The 18,323-nt window shown below is 49.9% G+C and overlaps 1 protein-coding gene across 1 annotated transcript; it reads right to left on the bottom strand.

Moving 5' to 3' along the window:
- Positions 1-8,432: 8,432 nt before the first annotated feature.
- On the bottom strand, positions 8,433-13,912 carry DOK2 (docking protein 2). Its single transcript, XM_004382100.2, has 5 exons — positions 13,578-13,912; positions 12,338-12,619; positions 11,987-12,089; positions 10,877-11,061; positions 8,433-9,856 (listed from the first exon to the last, which is right to left on the bottom strand). The coding sequence occupies exons 1-5, from the start codon at positions 13,638-13,640 to the stop codon at positions 9,236-9,238; spliced, it is 1,254 nt and encodes a 417-aa protein (XP_004382157.1). The 5' UTR covers positions 13,641-13,912; the 3' UTR covers positions 8,433-9,235.
- Between the last annotated feature and the right edge of the window lie 4,411 nt (positions 13,913-18,323).

Consider the following 18,323-nt stretch of genomic DNA (forward strand, 5'->3'; position numbering starts at 1 on the left):
AAGGAACAGCTTCAGTCTAGGCTGCCCTTAATAAACCTGGGCCTCTCGCTCACACCCCTGGACATTCACTTGGGGACTTGGAGTGGTGACCCTGGGGATGGGAAGAAATCCTAGCCCAGGGACAGTAACCATTCCAGGAAGGTAGTGTAGGGGAATCAGGAACCTCCTCCTCCTTGGCCCCCTCCTACGCGTATGAAAAACAAAGATTAACTTGCTGTGGATGTCAGAAATCCCAAGATCTGTGCTTTGTTGTTTTGTGCTAAGCACAACGGTAAACAAATCCTAATAAGATGTAAACATATCTGAGAGAGGTTAAAAATGAACTTGGCCTCAGTTTCCTTAAGGGGGAAATAAAGGAAACTGACTAGATTGTCTCTGAGGCCACTTCTGGCTCAAACATTCTGCTCCTTGAATCTCGATGGTAAGGACTTTCTCAGGCCCTGGGAGCCCAGAGGAGTGGGCTGAGTGAGGAGATGGGTACAGGAAGCAAAGGTGGGCACCAAGAGAAATTCACCAGTTCACCATTCTGCCCACAGCCAGGCCTGCTCAGGAGTATGCGCCGTGAGAGGTGGCCTGTATGTGGCTCTTCCAGGCTGTAGCCCGGCTGCCCAGGCTTTTAGGATAGCATCAGAGGCACTGCACCAAACAGCTCCCTTACTCCAGGCCCTGATTCCAAGAAGATTCCCCCATAGTAGGGCCTGCTCTAAGTAAAATGTCCTTTAGGGTAGGGAGAATATGAGAGATGGGGAATGGGGAGCTTCAGACTCTAATTCCAATTCCTACTGCAGAGATGGGATTTAGTTCTTGTCCTTCCCAGTCCCCTATCCCTGAGTCCCTGCAAACAGCCTCCCTCTCTCTCATCATTCAGTGAACATCAGCCTTCCTATGTGGCATTTCCCAAGAGAACTGCTTTATTACAGAGGGGGAAACTGAGGCCCAGGCAGGTCAGGAGTGGCCCATTAGGGTTTTATCTGAGCCCTCGTCTTCACCAGGCCGTGCGGCATCTGAAAGTCACCACTGTCAGGAGCATTTCACAGCTAGGCAAGGCTGGATAGAGAATCTGCATTAGTATTCAGGCTTTCTTTAACCAAGCAACCCTCTGTTTAAACAAAGCCTTCCAAGGAAGTTCTACATACAAAGCAGATGAGAGGAGCTCCTCTGGCTGCTGCTGGGCTAAGTGGTCAGCCAAGGCCTCCTGGAGGAGGTGGGAATTCCTCATGCAGCTTCAGACAGAGTGCTATGTGGTATGAAGCTGGGGAGAAGTGCCCGCTTTAAACTAGTCTATTGGGGAAGACGTTGTGGAAGTGACACTGAGGCGGAAACTTAAAGAAAAAGTAGGAGGTATCCAGGCTAAGAGGAGAGAAGGGCCCTGAAGGCAGAAGGAACAGCCTGTACAAAGGTGCCGAGGTACAGAAGGGTTTGTCACCTTCCAGGAACAGTGAGAAGGCCAGTGTGGCAGCAGTGTGGTGACAGGAGGGTTGGAAATGGATGAGACTGAGTTAAGCGAGGACGTTCATACAGGCCCGGTCCTGGTTCATGCCCACTACATGCATTCCACAGTCTCGTCTTCACACAGCTTCAGGGTTGGACGCCCGCAGTCAAATAAAATGGGTCCTTGCTACCTGAGAGAAGCGAAGAACTTGACTTCTGCAGGGTGCTGTTGAGATCTCTCAAACAAGGTTGAGCCCACTCCTTCTTGGGACAGAGAGTTTCATCCTAGATGCTCAGAGTCAAGAGATTTATGAGAATTCCCTAATAAGATTGACAAACTTTAGCAAATAGAATACAAGATACTCAAATTTTAATTTCAGATGAACAACAAATAACTTTTTAGTGTAAGTACATGTATGTTCTATACTTATACTAAGTATGCCCATACTTGAGCCATACTTAAACTATTTGCTGTGTAGGTATTTGAAATTTAAATTTAACTGAGAATCCTATAATTTTATCTGGCAACCCTATTCCCCACCATAATAACTTGACACACCCTCAAAGGAAATCCTTTAAATATTTGTTCAGCACTAATTCAGAGGGCGTGCGCAACGTACTCTTTGAGAGATGGGTGGAGGAGGCCCCCCGGTGGCCACCCTGAGTTCATCCACCAGAGTTGAGCAATTTCACTCTGGCCCCAAACTTGCATCACCCATTCGACAGAGGCCTGCAACAGCCAGATTGTTACAACCTGTGCCTTTGGAGGTCTCACTCCCTTACCTCCACCCCAAGTGGCTTATAAAAATATTCATGGTGACTGTTCTGTCCATAAACAGGGCTCCCTCTGAGAAAAGGGCTAATAAGGACAATGTCCTCATCTTGTTACATGTGCAATGATGGTTTACGGCCCCTTATAGACAGTGACCCAGATGACTGCCCAGCTGCTCACCCCTAGCCATCCTGTTCTGAGGGCAGCAGTACCAAAGTCTGTCCTGTCCACCTGGCTCATCTTCCCTAGACCATGGGTCCACATCAGCCAGCCCAAGTCCTGCTTGTGTTCTAGGTGCCCGTTGATCGCCACTCAGCCTGCCACGGCCCTCTCCTCTCATTGGGCTCTGCTGAGACCTAAAACTGTGAAGCTCCCCCAGCTTGTCTGTACCAACCCCATCTTCCCAGTCAATGCCTTTCTTCACCTTCAGCCCCTCCCCCTGCTGTGGGGCCTCCTGCATAGCAGTCCCAGGAGATTCCTTTCACATTCATTTACTCCTGGTGTTAGTCTCTCCAGAGATACCCCTCCCCAGGAGATTAGCATTTTAAAAGAGAAGGAAGGGTGAACCCAACATGCTAATGATGAGATTTGGGGCACCACTGGGGGGTATACTACTGGATGGGGAGTCCTCCCAGGGTTCCACAAATCATAAGAGATTGGAGAGCACCTGTGTCCCCTCCAAGTAAACTGGACTTTGCTTAGTCTTCCCATTAAATCAAACCAAACCCACAGCCGCCAAGTTGATTCCAACTCATAGCAACCCTGTAGGACAGAGTAGAACTGCCGTATAGGGTTTCCAAGGCTGTAATCTTTACAGAGGCAGACTGCCACATCTTTCTCTCACAGAGCAGCTGATGGGTTTGACTGCCAACATTTTAGTTAGCAGCCAAGTGCTTTAACCACTGCGCTCCCTACTCTTTCCATTAAGACAGTTATTTGTGCCTACTTTGGGCTATGTACTATGTTAGGTGCTGGGGATATGACATGAATTAGATAAAGAATGAATACTGCCCTTAGGATGTTTACAGTCCAGTGGGAGAGATGAGAAACCTGTGGAATGTTTTGGCTCCTTTCTGCTCACCTCCTCCCCAGCTTTCTCCTCTCAGAGGCTGTTTTTTTCCTAGCGCCCCTCTTGCTATCTGCAGGGCAGTGACCCCCCCGGGGTCTGTAGAGATCACACTACTGGCCATGCCGGCTGGACCACCAGGTGCTTCTACCCAGCAAGGAGCGGGCCCACCCATGACATGATTTCCAGCTGCCAGGCCATGAGTGGATCAGCAGCTCAGATGAAAGCAAGAATGCTTCTCTGTGGTTCCCTATTATCCAGCCTTGCCTCAAGCCAAAGCCTGCCTATTCTGTGAAGCTGCTTCCTTTCCTAGCCCTTCCTTTCTGGGCATACCAGGGCAAGTAAGCACTGCCTCCAGGGTGTACAGAGCAGCCCCAGTTGGGTGCCATCATCCAGCTGCTTATAGGCCATTGATGTTGCTCTCTTCACCTCTCCTGGAATACTCTTCCACTTTTTGTTCTTCCTATCAAAGACCTGCCTCTCCTTCCCAACCAAGTCCTTCCATCTGTGCAAAGCCTAAGTTCACCCCCAAAGATAAGAGACTCCCCTTCTCTAAGCCTCCATTTCCTCATTGGTCAATGGGGTGTCTTGCCTTGCCCACCTCACAGAGCTGTTGGAATGATGAAATGAGATCATGGATACTAATGGAACTCTTTCTATGCTTTCTAGGAGCTTTGCATGTATTCACTCATTTAATCTTCACGGCAAGCATATGAGAAACATACTATTACTATGTATGCCACATCTTTCTCTCAAGGAGAAAGCGCTTTAACCACTGTGCCACCAGGGCTCCCTATTCTTTCCATTAAGACATAGTTAGCAGGTAGCAGAGCAAGCAGGTAGCAGAGTCTGAATTTGAGCCCAGGTAGTCAAGCTACACAGAGGTCAGCGATGGTTCAGTGGTAGAATTCTCGCCTTCCACACAGGAGACCTGGGTTTGATTCCTGGCCAAAGTACCTCATGTGCAGCCACCACTCATCTGTCAGAGGAGGCTTGCAGGTACTAAATTTTGTTGCCCCCTCAGGCATGCCTCCCACCCATCCCCACCACACTGCACCCCTCTCTGATCAGACGCTTGAAAGTACAAGGCTGACTTTGCCCTGGGATTCAGGTCCCAGAATTACTTAACTGAAACACCAGCACCCTCACAAATCCTTCAGAACCCAGTGCTCCCCCATCCACTCTTGCCCAACCAGCAGCCACCTCTGGTCCAGGGATCCAGGAGCTAGTCTCAAGAAGAGAGCTCCAGAGGTGGGAGGAAGGCAAGGAGGAACAAGGCAGACCAGCCGGGAGCCTGGAGATTGATGGACCCTGCTCCTTGCTGGCCAGCATCAGGTCAGTCAGGGAGTAAAGGATCAGAGCCAAGCAGTGATGTACAGCTACCTTCCATGGAGAGGCCAGCCTGACTCCTAACGGAATCAGGTACCCACTCTCAGAGCCCCTCTTTCCTCTAGCTCCTCCTCCCAGCTCACTGACCTCGTCCCTTGCTTTTCTCCAGCCCTGCCCTGCCTGAGATCTCCAGCTGATTTTATAAATGGCCCTCGCAGAAGGTGGGCACCTTGGTTAACTGAATCAGCGCCCATGAGGCGGGTGGCTGGTTAGCATCACAGCTGAAAGGTGGTGGCAGCAACAGCTTGAGTGTAGTCATCAGGGAGGAGTCTGAGTGAGCAGAGAGGTCCGAGCAATCTGGGCCCTTGTTTATTCTGAAGCTCCAAGGTGGGAACTCACCAGGGGGACCTGGGAACCTCCACCACCATCCTGTGAGCAGGTTTATGAGGTGGAACCAGGCCAACACGCACACACACACACACACACACACACACACACACACACACTCACACATACACATACGCACATACACACACACCACGCACATACACTCTAGAAAAAGTAAACACAAGGGGAAGCAAGAGAGAGAGAGAAGAAAACAGGAAGAATGTTAGTATGTGCTTGTGCACGCACATCTGCAGTTCTATGAACCTCCGGGGCTATGTACACACCTCTCTGCTGGGCGCCAGTCATGATGCCATTCTTGCCTGCCCTGATGTCACCTCTGCGTAATAACTAGTAAATATAAGCAGTTTTTAAGTGTCCTGGTCACAGCAAAGCTTTTCATGGTATCAACAGCTGCCAGGCAGCAGAACCCTGCTTGGTGGAACTGTCACTTGATCTTATCTTGTCCTGTCCCCTTCAAGACTGGTCTGTTTCCTTACCTACGAATTTGCCCTTTGACAACCTGGGTGTCATGGAAACATTTCAAGGATGGCGTCCACCTTGTGTTTATGTTTAAGGAGGTTGACCCCTAAAGTTAACTCCTTCATTAATTCATTTGGTAAACATCTCCTGAACACCCCGCTCTGTAAAGTGGTCTCCACGAGGGTGGGAGGCATGTCTGTGTCACTCACCGTGGTACCCCAAGTCCTCAGGTGATGCTGGTCCACAGGAGATGCTCAATAGCATTTGTCAAACACAGGAACGATGCACATGTCTTATATGATGTTAGTGCAGTTGGGCCTGGTTGTGATTGCGCTGACACAGTTGTCTACAGAACAACACGCCTGTTGGACCACATCTTCTGGGAGAGACCTTGACACATGGTCAGCGTTTCAACTGTCTCAAGGAGTTTCATTACCCCTCCCAGCTTCCCCAAATGCTCTACTTCCCCTACTCCCTCCAGCCCTCACCCCACCTTTCCCTGGGGCCCCAGGCTACAACTTCCCCCTGTGAAGCACAGTTAGCCTCAGAGTGGAAGAACTCAGAAGTCCCTAGATCTTGAGGGACAGGAGAGAAGTTATGAGAGGGGCAAGTTTCAGCTTAGGATCCCGTACCTTTTGAAGGCAGGGTCCACATGTCTCAAGGTGGGATTCTGATAGTCTGAAGAGACAAACTCTAAAATGCAAATTCAAATTATCCTCAATTCCTTCCTTCCGGGCCAAGCCCCCACGCCTGGCAACAGCTAAGCCCCCCAGTGGCCTTTTCCACAGGCTAACACTGCCCTCTGCTGGGAGGATCTGGGACATTCACCTAGAGTGCTACCTCAAGGAAATTAGAAGTACAACCTTCTTGCCCAAGACATCCCTCCACACCCCCAGCAGAAAGAGGGGAAAGACGGAAACTCTCAGAGGCATGAGACCCTCTTGCCTCCACTGTATTCTGAGGCTGGGTCCAGATGGTGCCAGCGGGGCCAGGCAGTCCTGCGGTACAGACACAAAAGGCAGGGCTCCAGGAAGGCCTCCCAGCCACTCACCCATGGCCTCAAATGCCTTCGGTAAAGAACACAGCCATGGTGAGAGATCAGACTTAGATCCAGGAGCAGATTATCCAATAGGCCAGGTAAGCACGGTGCCTACCTTGCTTATCAGATCATCTCTAGTGAGCAATTCCATGTTTTTTCACCACGTCAATGATTCTGCTTCTAGGTATGGCTGGCATCTGTCCATCTCCCAACCTCACAGCACCTTCCTACAGAATCAAAGCCTCTTTTCAAATTTACAATCCCTGACGGGGGTGGATGACCCCGTAAGCAAGTTAAGCACGGGCTTACTTGTGGTGATTAACTAATCTGTAGTAAACAACTTCATGTGAAAATTTTTCACAATGTGGAATTGTTCACTACAGATGATCTGGTAAATGAGTTAAGCACCATGCTTACCTTGCCTGTTGGAGAATCCATCCCTGCTTAGACTACAAACATCCCTAGAAAATGGACTTCGATCCGTATGTCTCTCTCATTTTCCTCCTAGCTCTAGAGTCCCCTTTGTGGCTGCTTTCAGGTCACCTCTAGTTGAATATATTACAACCATCTTAACTTCAGCATGTCATCTTGTTCTCAAAACCTGAGTCTCTAGGGAAGAAACCCTTATTTCTCTGTGTTCCACATCCAGTATGGCTCAAGATCTGCAGGTGTTATCTCTATCATGACTTTTTAATCCATTGCCTTTTCTGAATTTTCCCTTTCAATTCAACCTCCTAACTCATTCTACCCCCAGCCCATCTTTCACAGAGCTGTTGGGGTTATTGCCCTAAAGCTCAACCCTTATGGAACACAAAAGCCTTAAGCCATTCTTCCTTCCCTTCTAATTAGTACAAATTTCTCCGTAAGGTGGTCTGATTCGGCCTTCCCAACTTGTCACAGGTCGACTCTGAAGGTAGAACTCTTTCATAAACACAAATCTTCCCACCATACTCTTACTTGCTCTGTTTTCTCTATCCATCCTACCCATCATGTCTTCTTCAAACCAAATCTTCATCAAGTGCCTTCCCACCTTGAAAGTCTACCTGAAATGCCACCTTTGACATGAAGCCTTTCTTGGTCTGAACCCCAGGGCACTGTTTCACCTCTTATGGAACATAAAGACACCCCTCTTGGCCCGTCCCCCTTCTGGGCGGTAAGTAGCTTGAGGCCAGGGAGCCTTGTACAAATAGTGCTCTGTAATTTACTGACATACCTTTTCATGAAAGCAGGTTTTGGTAATGGGGAGAAGGAGCACAAGAGCAGAGCCTGACCTGTGGGGAAACAGGATAAAAGGAGAACTGGGGCCACAAGGGCCTCTGGGGAATCACAAAGATGGAAGGGCTCTTAGCACCCACATGGTGCAGCCCCTCGTTTTACAGACAAAGAGGGCAAGTCTCGGGAAGGGAAGGGATTTGCCCAGGGCCACACAGCTGGTTAGCAACTGTAAAAGTATTTAGTCCCATATCTAGTGCGTAAGGAGCATTGGTGGTGCAACGGTTAAGCCCTCAGCTGCCAACCAAAAGGTTGGTGGTTCGAACCTACCCAGCCACTCCATGGGAGAAAGGCCTGGCAATCTGCTTCCATAAATATTATAACCTTGAAAACCCTACAGGGCAGTTCTACTCTGTCACATGGAGCCGCTATGAGTCAGAATTGACTCAACAGCACACAATAACATCTAGTCCATAAAAGGACAAAAAACAAAAAAACCAAACCCGTTGCCATCAAGTCTATTCTACTCTGTAGAACAGAGTAGAACTGCCCCATAGGGTTTCCAAGGAGTGGCTGGTGGATTTGAACGGCTCACCTTTTTATTAGTAGCCATAGCTCTCAACCACTGCCACCAGGGCTCCATAACAGGCTCAGTAAATGCCAACGGTTTCCTTTCTTCCAGTCCAGCTTTTCATCACTCCCCCCCTTCTTCCCCATCATTTTTCTGGTGTTGACTCAATACTAGCAAAGGGTTAGAGATGCTTGAACATCTCTCCCATGGCACCCTGACTTCCCACGGACCTCTGGCCTGTAGACAGAGGCCTGAGACCCAGTACAGGCTCAGGGAGGACCTCACTGCTAGGAGACAAGGGTGCTCAAAGGTAGTCAACTGGAGCATTCACCCCCTAGCAAGGCTGCGTCCTCCCATTCCCACCCCCACAGCACTCAAGCCACACAAAAATGTTTTAGAGATGTTTAATGCCAAAGAGAAGTCTGGACCCCACAGAAAGCTGCAGCCATCCCCCTGGGTGCCTGGAGCCGTGGCTGTCCCCTGCAGAGGTCACCAGCCTGCAGGGGGCCTGCACAAGCCAAGGAACTAGAGTGATTTGCTGACATCCTTTTGTCCTCTGCACTAAATGCCCCAGGTTCTGCTCAGGCTGGGGGTTGGGAGTAGAGGAAGTAGAAAAGGAGTGGGAGGAGGGTGGGTCTCTCCAGGGCACCCTTCTTGCTTTGGTATGGTGACTCACCCAGTGGGCACTGGGAGGAACATTCTGTCAAACCAAACTAAGGCAGGCCAAGCCCAGCGTGTGTGTAGGGAGGGAGGGCAGGAAGGAGGCGGAGGGAGGTCCTGTGGATGCAGTGACCAAAAACAGTCACCAGCAGCAAAACTTAGAAGGGGAGGCCTACCTTACCCCTCCTCCTCGATCCTTCTCACCACCTTCTAACACCCTTCCTCTGCATCACAGCACTGCTGCTGTGCTGGCACTTTAATGTGATCCACATCTCCTCCACCCTCCCATCACTTTGGGCCTTTCCTGAGTACAACATTGTCATACTCAGTTCCCTGAGGCCAGCCAGAGGCAGAGAAGTCCTGCCCCACTGGGAAGACATGCTGGAGGCCACTGGGGTCCCTGTCAGCTTTGGCCTGCCACCTCCTAGCCTCACCCTGGCGTTCCTGGGGCCTGTCGTACAGGGAGAGGGCAGCCACTCCCTCGGGCTCATCGTATATGTGGTCGGGTCGGGAGGCCAGGTGCTCCTCGATGCTGTCATACAGAGGGTCGACTGGGGGCTGGGGAGGGACTGCCAGGATGCCCCTGAGGTTCTTTCCCAAGGAACGGGCCACTGCATCAAAGGGCACTGCATATTCCCCCTCTGGACCCCGAGGCCGCACAGCAGGCACTCGTGTGCCAGGCGATGGTGGTGGCAGTGAGTCATGGGGCCGAGAGTAGGGGCTCTCCGGCTGGGGCAGCACCATGGGGATGGTAGTTGGCTGAGTCTGGGGCCCAGGAGAGGCAGCGTTCTTCTGGGCAGAGATGGCTTCCTCCAGAGCCAAGAAGATCTCGTTGCCTTGCTGGGTTTCAAACTCAAAGTTGCCCTCCCCAGAGAAACAGCGCCGGCCTGCCTCAAAGGTAAAGGTTACCTGGGCAGAGAGGGAGAAGGAGGTTACTGGCCAGCCCACTGGGTAGGGTTGCTTTTCCTGTGCCCCACCCCCAACCATGAGCCCCAAACCCCTCCAGTTTCCCTCCACTAGGAACTGTTCTTCCCAAGCTATTTTCTCCTCCCTCCCTCTGTATTTTTTCCTTACAAGAAAAGACATCCCCATCACATCTCCCTTCTCCTCTCCCTTCATTCTTCCTCCCATCCATTCAACTACAGGGCTTGGCGTACAGCTCATCCTCAATAAACCTCAGCCATTATTTAAAAACCAGTTGCTGTCAAGTCAATTCCAACTCATGGCAACCACATGTGTATCAGAGTATAACTATTCTCCATAGAGTTTTCAATGGCTAATTTTTCAGAAGTAGATTGCCAGGCCTTTCTTCCGACGCTCCTCTGGGTGGACCCAAACTTCCAATCTTTCAGTTAGCAGCTGAGTGCGTTAACTGTTTGCACCACCAGCCATACTTTACTCCGCTCTAACTCCATTCTTTGTTGTTGTTGTCATGTACCGTCAAGTCAATTCCGACTCAGAGCGACCCCATGTAACAAAGTAGAACTGCCCCATAGGGTTTTCTAGGCTGTAATCTTCACAGAAGCAGATGGGCAGGTCTTTCTCCTGCAGAGCCACCGGGGGGATTCGAACTGCCAACTTTTCAGTTAGCAGAAGAGTGCTTAAGCATTGCATCACCAGGGCTCCCCTCCATTCTTTACTCCCCTCTAATTCCTCTCTACCACTTCTCTTCCTCCTTTCCTTCTCCCTCACCTCCACTATCCCTCCCCCCACTCCTTCTCACACGTGTACCTCTTTTTTGCATTCACTCTTTCTCTCTCATCACCTCTGGCTGTTTTCCTTTTGCTGACCTCTCTAGCTTTCCTTTCTCCTCCTCCCCTCATCTCTCTTCCTTTGGGGGTAGAAGGCCTTTGTCCTCTCCCTGACACTCTCTCTGCTCTCATAGCTCATCCTTGCCCCCTACTTGCCCAGCTGCAGCCCCCTTCTCACCTTGTCCCGCCCAAAGCGCCGCAGAAACCTATAGGGCCAGTCGTATAGCAGGGTGCCCGGCTCAAGGCCCCCCCACAGCTCCAGGGCACTCTCCCCAGCCCGGAGGGTATAGGCTCCCCAGAGTCGGCACCTCTCACTGGCTTCTGTGGGTCTAATGGTCACAGAAAACTTCTTCTGGGCAACCACTGGCAAGAGGGGAGTGAAAAAGGAGTTAATGGGAAACAGCTGGCCTGCCTCAACTCTGCCCCTATTCTAAAGGAAGATGCCAGAATGTCTCTAGAAAAAGTGGTATCCATGTACCCATAACCCCCCAAGCCTGGACCTTAAAAGCTGAGCTGCTCTGTGCAAGGATACACACCCCCCCAAAACCAGGTACCTTCACCCCCTACCCCAGTAGGTATCATGACCTAGCCACATCCACCCCAATCTCGTGCCCACATCCTTCCTGCCCCTGTTGCCAGAGCCACAGGCTTGTCTTCTCCATCAACTCATAGCAATTCTCACCCCAAACCAGCTGCCTCCCCAGTCTCTACCGTCACAGCTGCAGGGGAAGCCTGACCCTGCCCTCCCAGCTGTCAGTCTATCCACCCACTGCTGATGACACCATCCTGTGCCTTCTCTGAGATGGGGCTTAAATTAAGCATAGACGAAGTGCTTCCCCTTTGTCCACCTGCCCCGTCTCCAAACACACCCAAGAGAGCTAGACAGCAAGAGCAGGGATTGCTTTGTCAGCAAGAAACTCCCTTGCCACAGGACACCTTAAAACCACAGCCAATATCAGAGGAAAAAATTCTTTTTACAAACAATTGCTCAGTTCCCAAAGAGAGAGGGTTCAAGGGCAGGACTTCACCAGGGCACCTTGGCCTTGTCCTCTCCCACCAGCAGGGCCTGGGCAAGTTGGGGTGAAGCAAGGGTGAAAGCTGACACTCAGGCAAGCGAGGCTCTGCACCTTGGGCCATGCCCGGAAGTGATGGGGAGAGGCTGATAGGGGGCTGGCCGGGGCTGGGGGCAACCACAAGGCAGGAAGGCTTGAGGCCATCAGCAGCAGACCGCACCTCCCCCCAACCACACCCTACGAAGAGCACCAGGGAGAATAGTGCAGCCGCTTACCTGTGGCCGAGCTGCTGTACAATTCGTTGTCCGCCATGCAGGGCCCACTGCTCTTCCCTGGCACGCCCTCCGGCCCGGGCCCTGGGAACTCCCTCCTCTGCCCCTAAGGAAGACACCCGGGTCTCACACAACCATCACCAACCCCGGAACTCCACCTCTGGCCCAGGCTTTCTTCAGGGCACACCCACCTGCTGCCCCTGTCTGCACTCTGGATTGGGGTCCCCCACCAAAGAATATCCTCAGCCTCCTGACCTTGCCTCTTATAGCATCTGCCCACAGGAAATAGCTAGGCTCCACTCCCCCCATCCCCCATACATCCCCTTGCCCTTTCTGCATCCCTAGACTACTCACAGCGAAGGCCACCAGGCAGATGGCCTGCAACCAGTCACCATGCTCTGGAGTGGGGGCCGCCAACAGCCACTGGCGCTCCTTCGTCTCCAGGAGGAAGGCGCTGGTGTCCCGGGGACTGCTGGCCTCCCCACTGGCCTCAGCCACCCGCAAGCAATCACTGAGGCGGATAATCCGTCGGGCAGCCTCTCCACGGCGCTGCTTCTCGGAGTATTCCTGGAGCTCCAGCCGGGCCAAGGCGCAACCAGACTCTCTGTACAGCACAGCCCAGAACCGCCGCCATTTCTGAGCCCAGGTGCATGGGCAGTGAGGTGCCGAGAGAGAGCCACCAAGAGAAGAAGAGATTGTGACCAACGGGAAGAGGAGGAACTGTGGGAAAGGGACTGGGGCAGACAGGCGGAGATTGGGAGAGAGAGATAAAGATCACAGGAGACCAAGGGAGGCAGAGAAATAACAGGAACTGCAGGAATTAGAAAGCACTGAAGACTGCTGAGGGCAGAAAGAAGTACTGTAACAAACCACATGGATGCAGGCTGAAAGAAGGCCGAGTAGGCCCCAAGCCCAAGAGATAAATTTTCCAAAGCCTTTGAGTCCCCAAAGCCCAGAGGACTTGAGGGTTCAGACTTGAGACCATCACTCTTGTTCTGTGTGAAGTTTTGTGGAAGGCCCTTATCTCCAGGAACCTCTCTCCACCCACCTGAACTTTTCTGCCTCATCCTTGAGAGCTAGGGCAGTGAGAGGGCCCTGGTGTTCGTCAGCTGAGGGGAAAAGACTTCCTCATTCAGGAAAGCCAGGGAAGGAGAGGGAGGCTGGGCGTACTGGGAGTAGGCCCCCAGAGCCCCAGCCCAAGCTTAACACCAGCCAAGCCTACACCACTTGGAAGCGGGGAAGGAACCACCACTGTAATCCCAAATTATCCCCACTGCTGCTCCTTCCATCTCCTTCTAAACTGTCCCCACAAGAAGTCATCAGAGAGAAGAGAGGAGAGAGACTGAGTCAGCACTTCCTTTCCCCCAGGAGGGTGAACAACCCTGACGAAGAGCACAGTTTGGGGCCTATTTGGGAGGCAAGAATCTGCTAAGGAATGAGCCCTTTCGAGGTTGAGCTCTGGTTCTAACTTGGAGGATGGCACAGTCCCTACCATCCCATAAGGGTTGTGGAACACTCAGGGAACTCCTCCTTCTCCCCAGGAGTTTCTAGCAGCCCCCCAGCCCCTTGGCCCAGCCCCAGCCCAGGCTCCTACCTTTCCAAAAGTCTGCTGTTGCTGAAGGTGCAGGAAGCCCTGCTTCACTGCCACTTCCTCCATCTTCTGACCATCTCGGTGGCCCTGCACTTCAGCCCTCGCTCTTCACTCCTGCCCTTTCTCTCTCTGCCGTGTGTTCCTCCTTCTCTCAAGTTCATTTCCTCTCTGTCTAGAGTTTTCTGCACTATTCTAGTCTGCTTGATGACGACAGGCTGATAGGCCCTGTGGTTTTGTATGTGTGTGTGTGTGTTTTTAATGAGTGAGTTTCACGCTTAAGCTTCCTGCATTTTCAGAGTAAGAGACAATTTCCAAAAAGTCAAATTCCAGCACTTCAGTGAATGCAGGTATAGAAGCTGCAAGGGAGTCACCAACAAAGAGTGGCCGACCCACAGGAACCAAGATCCAGAAACCAAATTAGATACTAAAATCAGTAACAAAATGCCCCCACACTAAAGTTTGATGCTTCACTGGAAGAGACCTGAGAAATCATCCAGCCTAACTCTCTACTCTAAAAATGAGGATACTGAGTCACAGAAAGGTCTGAGGGACTTATTCAAGGCCACAAATCTAGGCAGCAGAAAAGCAAAACCCAGAACCCAGGGCTCTCAACTCAATGAAAGCTGAACCTAGTGGTTACCAGGGGTTGGCAAGTGGCGGGGAGGGGGAAGGAAGACATAATGCTTAGGGGACACCGAACATCTATTAAGGGTGATGGAAAAATTCAGGAATGGTTGCTGGTGATGGTTGAATAACATGGTGAACATATTTTAATGTCACTGAACTGTACATGTGAAGATTGTTGAAATGGCAAATGTTTTGTCCCCTATATATTTACCACAATAATTTAAAAAAAAAAAATCGAAAAGCTGAACCACACACACAGGTGCAACACACAGACACACACACACACACACACGCACACACACAGATGCAGTCGTTTGACTGCATGGGGAGCACTCCTTTGCCCTCAGATAACAATACATACTCACACTACCCCCTTGGAGATTCTAGAAACATGACACCACCACACTGAAACACGCTAAGCTCTGAAGAAGGAACTTGCTCTCAAAGCACATTTAAATTGCTGTATTTCACCACCTTTCCAGCCTTTTGAACCCAATAGCCACTCCAAGGGAGAAGGATGTGCAAGGAAGAAGGATGCGGCCACCTGCTTCCAGAAAGATTTACAGCCTTGGAAACCCTATGGCGCAGTTCTAGTCTGCCCCATAGGGCCGCTATGAGTAGGAATCAACTCGATGGAAGTGGGTTTGGGTTTTTGGTTTTCCAGCCTTCATGGGCGTTAGAAAGGCACTTGTGTTTCACGTGGAGATTCTCTCTTTAAGTTACAATAGCAATCTCCTATATTTTAAAAAATGCTGCATAGTTATCAAAACAAACGTGTTTCACAGTTACCAAAGCTTTCCATGCGTACACTTTCACTGGTCACACTATCCCTTGAAGAAGGCAGAGCAAGTATTAAGATACCTGTTTGTGACTTGCCAGAGGTCACAGAGTTCCTGAGGAGCAGAGGAGGAAGTATAGCCCAGGGTTCCTGATCTTTAATTCAAAGGTTTTGTTATTGCCAGGTCCCTAGGTGGAATCTAGACTCCATGTAAGAAAATGCATTGTTTTGGGGAAATCCAAGCTCCCAAGAGAATATTTAAACTTAGAGTCAGATGGTTTAGAGAAGCAATCTGGCTGGAAGCGTGATGCAGAAATGTTGGGGGAAAATGAGCATTAGATGAACACTCTTGAGGTAAGCCCAGAGTGAGCACTTACATAACTGGGCTGACTTCCTCTACCACAGGATTTCAGTTGCCTTGGTATGGACAGCAGAGCAGTGCACAGCTCAGGCCTTCAGCTGTATGTGTGATGTGCTTTCACCCAAGCAGCTTTACAAGATGAACGTTGTGAGCTCTGGGAGAAAGGGGTTGAGACTCACCGCACTCCTGTACACATGAAGATTGACAAACAGGTTGATCCAAAGACCAAGAGAGAACCATGGATGTTGTGGGGAAAGTGCATCTGGGAAAGCGGTTAAGAGTATGGAGATGGGAACGACCTACTCCCTTTATTTAGTCCTTAAGGAGAGTCCACTTTGCCTTACAGTTGGGTGGTCTTTGCCCAACCTCAGCATCTCCTCTTGGAGCAAGAAGAGAGGGCTTTTTGGGTCATCCTGGGGGCCGCTAGAGCAGTGTTGTGTAGTTTTAAATAAATCTTGTGTTGTTAGGTGCTGTCAAGTCGATTTTCAACTCATGGCAACCCCATATGAGAGTAGAACTGCCCCATAGGGTTTCCTAGGCTGTAATCTTTATGGAAGTACTTGGCCAGGCCTTTCTCCCACGGAGCCGCTGGGAGGGTTCAAAATGCCAACCTTTCAATTAGCATCCAAGCACTGAACCGTTGTGCCACTGGGGCTCTTTTTTAAATAAATAGATTTTATTAAGTAGTTTTAGGGTTACAGAAAAAAATGAGCAGAAAGTCCCATACACCCCATCTTCCCCACAGTTTCCTTTATTATTAACATTTTACGTTATGTGCTACATTTGTTACAACTGATGAACCAATACTGATACATTATTATCAACTAAAGTCCATAGTTTACATTAGGGTTCACTCTTTGTGTTAATCAGTTCCATGGGTTTTAATAAATGTACAATGTCATGTGTCTACCATTATACTATTATTTTTAAAAAGTTGCCATCGAGTAAATTCCAACTTATGGTGACTCCATGAGTGTCAGAGTAGAATCATACGCCATAGGGTTTTCAGTGGCTGATTTTTCAGAAGTAGATTGTCAGGCCTTTCTTCCAAGGCACCTCTGGGTGGACTCGAACCTCCAACTTTCTGGTTAGCAGCCTATTATGTTAACTGTCTGCACCACCCAAGGGACTCCAAAGGACCATAAACCCATTGCCATCAAGTCAATTCCGACTCATAGCAACCCTACATGACAGAGTAGAATTGCTGCATAAGGTTTCCAAGGCTATAATCTTCATGGAAGCAGACTGCCACATCTTTCTCCTGCAGAGCGGCTGGTAGGTTTGAACTGCCAACCTTTCGGTTAGCAACTGAGTACTCAACCACTGCACCACTAGGGCTCCTCACAGTATCACAGAGCAGTGCTTTCCAAATTTCAGTGTGCCTAAGTCACGTGCAGATCTTGTTAGAAATGCAGATTCTGGTACAGTAGGTCTGAGGTGAGACCTGAGAGGCTGATGCTGCTGGTCAGTGGACCAGACCCACTTTGAGGAGCAAGGCAACTGAAGACTCCCCCACTTCCCCACCACCACCACCACTGATAGCCTTCCCCGACGGTAAGCTGGACACATACCACTCAGAACCACAGGGGGGCATCCGAGTTTACCAGATTACTTGGAAGCTGTTTAAACCTGGAGGTCTAAGCCCCATGTATTCCAGCCATCCCATCCCATACCTGTGGAAGCAGAGAAAGTTTTCCTCTCATAGCTGTTGTCTGGAGAAGAGAGGGCAGCAGGAGCATACTAGCAGCAATACCCCTGTAGTTTTTCAAGGCTCTTTCAACTTTTCCCTAGCAGGACTTGTGGGGACTTTGCAGTGGAAGTACTTACCCAAGTACCTTCTGCCTGAACACAGGGATATCCTGGGAGCAGTGGCTCAGAAGACATCACTCCAAGACACAGCAGAGGCACAAATTAGAGGCCTTTGGGATACCAGGCACCAATGATAGGAAAAGAAAGCATGGTAAAGGAAAGCATCCTGGAGACCCTTACTGAGGCACAGGTGGGGTTTGCTGTGCCCCTTGGGCTTCTCTTTGCTTTTATTGGAGCAGAGATAAACCAAACCCCACCTATGCCTCAATAAAAGCCACTGGGACCCTTTCTTTCCAATGTTGTCTCTCAGCAGCGGTTGGAGCCCTATGGATAGAAACCACTACTCCAAGAACTGTGCAACTTTATTTTTGTCACCATTCTCCCATAGTAATTGACAGTTAAATCCCTAACACAAAAAGACTTGTGAGTTTTTCTTTGGGGGGAACAAAGGAACGAGACTGTATCTAACTCCTTGGGCAGGCTTGAGTATTAGGTAAAACCCAAATGATGTATAGATAGGGGCAGCTAACCAAGGGGTAGCTCTGGGCACACAACAGGAAAGAAGGTATAGGGTGGGCAGAGAGTTGGTATTGGCCTGAGGAGTATGGGGAATTGAGCAAAGAAGTAAGTGAGCAGGGGTCCTGAAAAAGCCCATCTCTGCCTCCCCTGACCCCAGTGGTTACTGATGGTGAAGGGAGAGAGAACAATACCAGTACTTTGAGTTTCATTCCTAGCCCCCACCCCTTCCCCATTAAGTATATCACTTCTCCCAGTACTAAGTGAGGAGAGTACCCAATTCTGGAAACCCTCTGAGAGGCAGGGCCTATAATATCATATTATAATTATAGTGTTACTTAACATTGACTTAACTCTTAAAATGCTTTTTATATATTTTGAGCTTCATATGTACCCTAGAATGACACTGAGATATAAAAGATTTAACTCATTCAACAATTATTGAGCATCTATTCTGTGCTGGGGTACTGGGGACCAGCATAAACAAGACCATCAGAATCCCTGTTTTTATTGTGTCTACCATCTAGTTGGAATGCCAGCAATAAAAGAGTAAATATGTGAGGAAATAAATAGTTTCAGAAAGACAGTGACCAATGCTATGAGTGCGACAGTGATGGGTCAAAAGACAATTTTCAATACGGTGGTAAGGAAAAGTCTC

The sequence above is a fragment of the Trichechus manatus genome, unplaced genomic scaffold, assembly GCF_000243295.1.
Source record: "Trichechus manatus latirostris isolate Lorelei unplaced genomic scaffold, TriManLat1.0 scaffold00090, whole genome shotgun sequence".
Classification (NCBI taxonomy): Eukaryota; Metazoa; Chordata; class Mammalia; order Sirenia; family Trichechidae; genus Trichechus; species Trichechus manatus.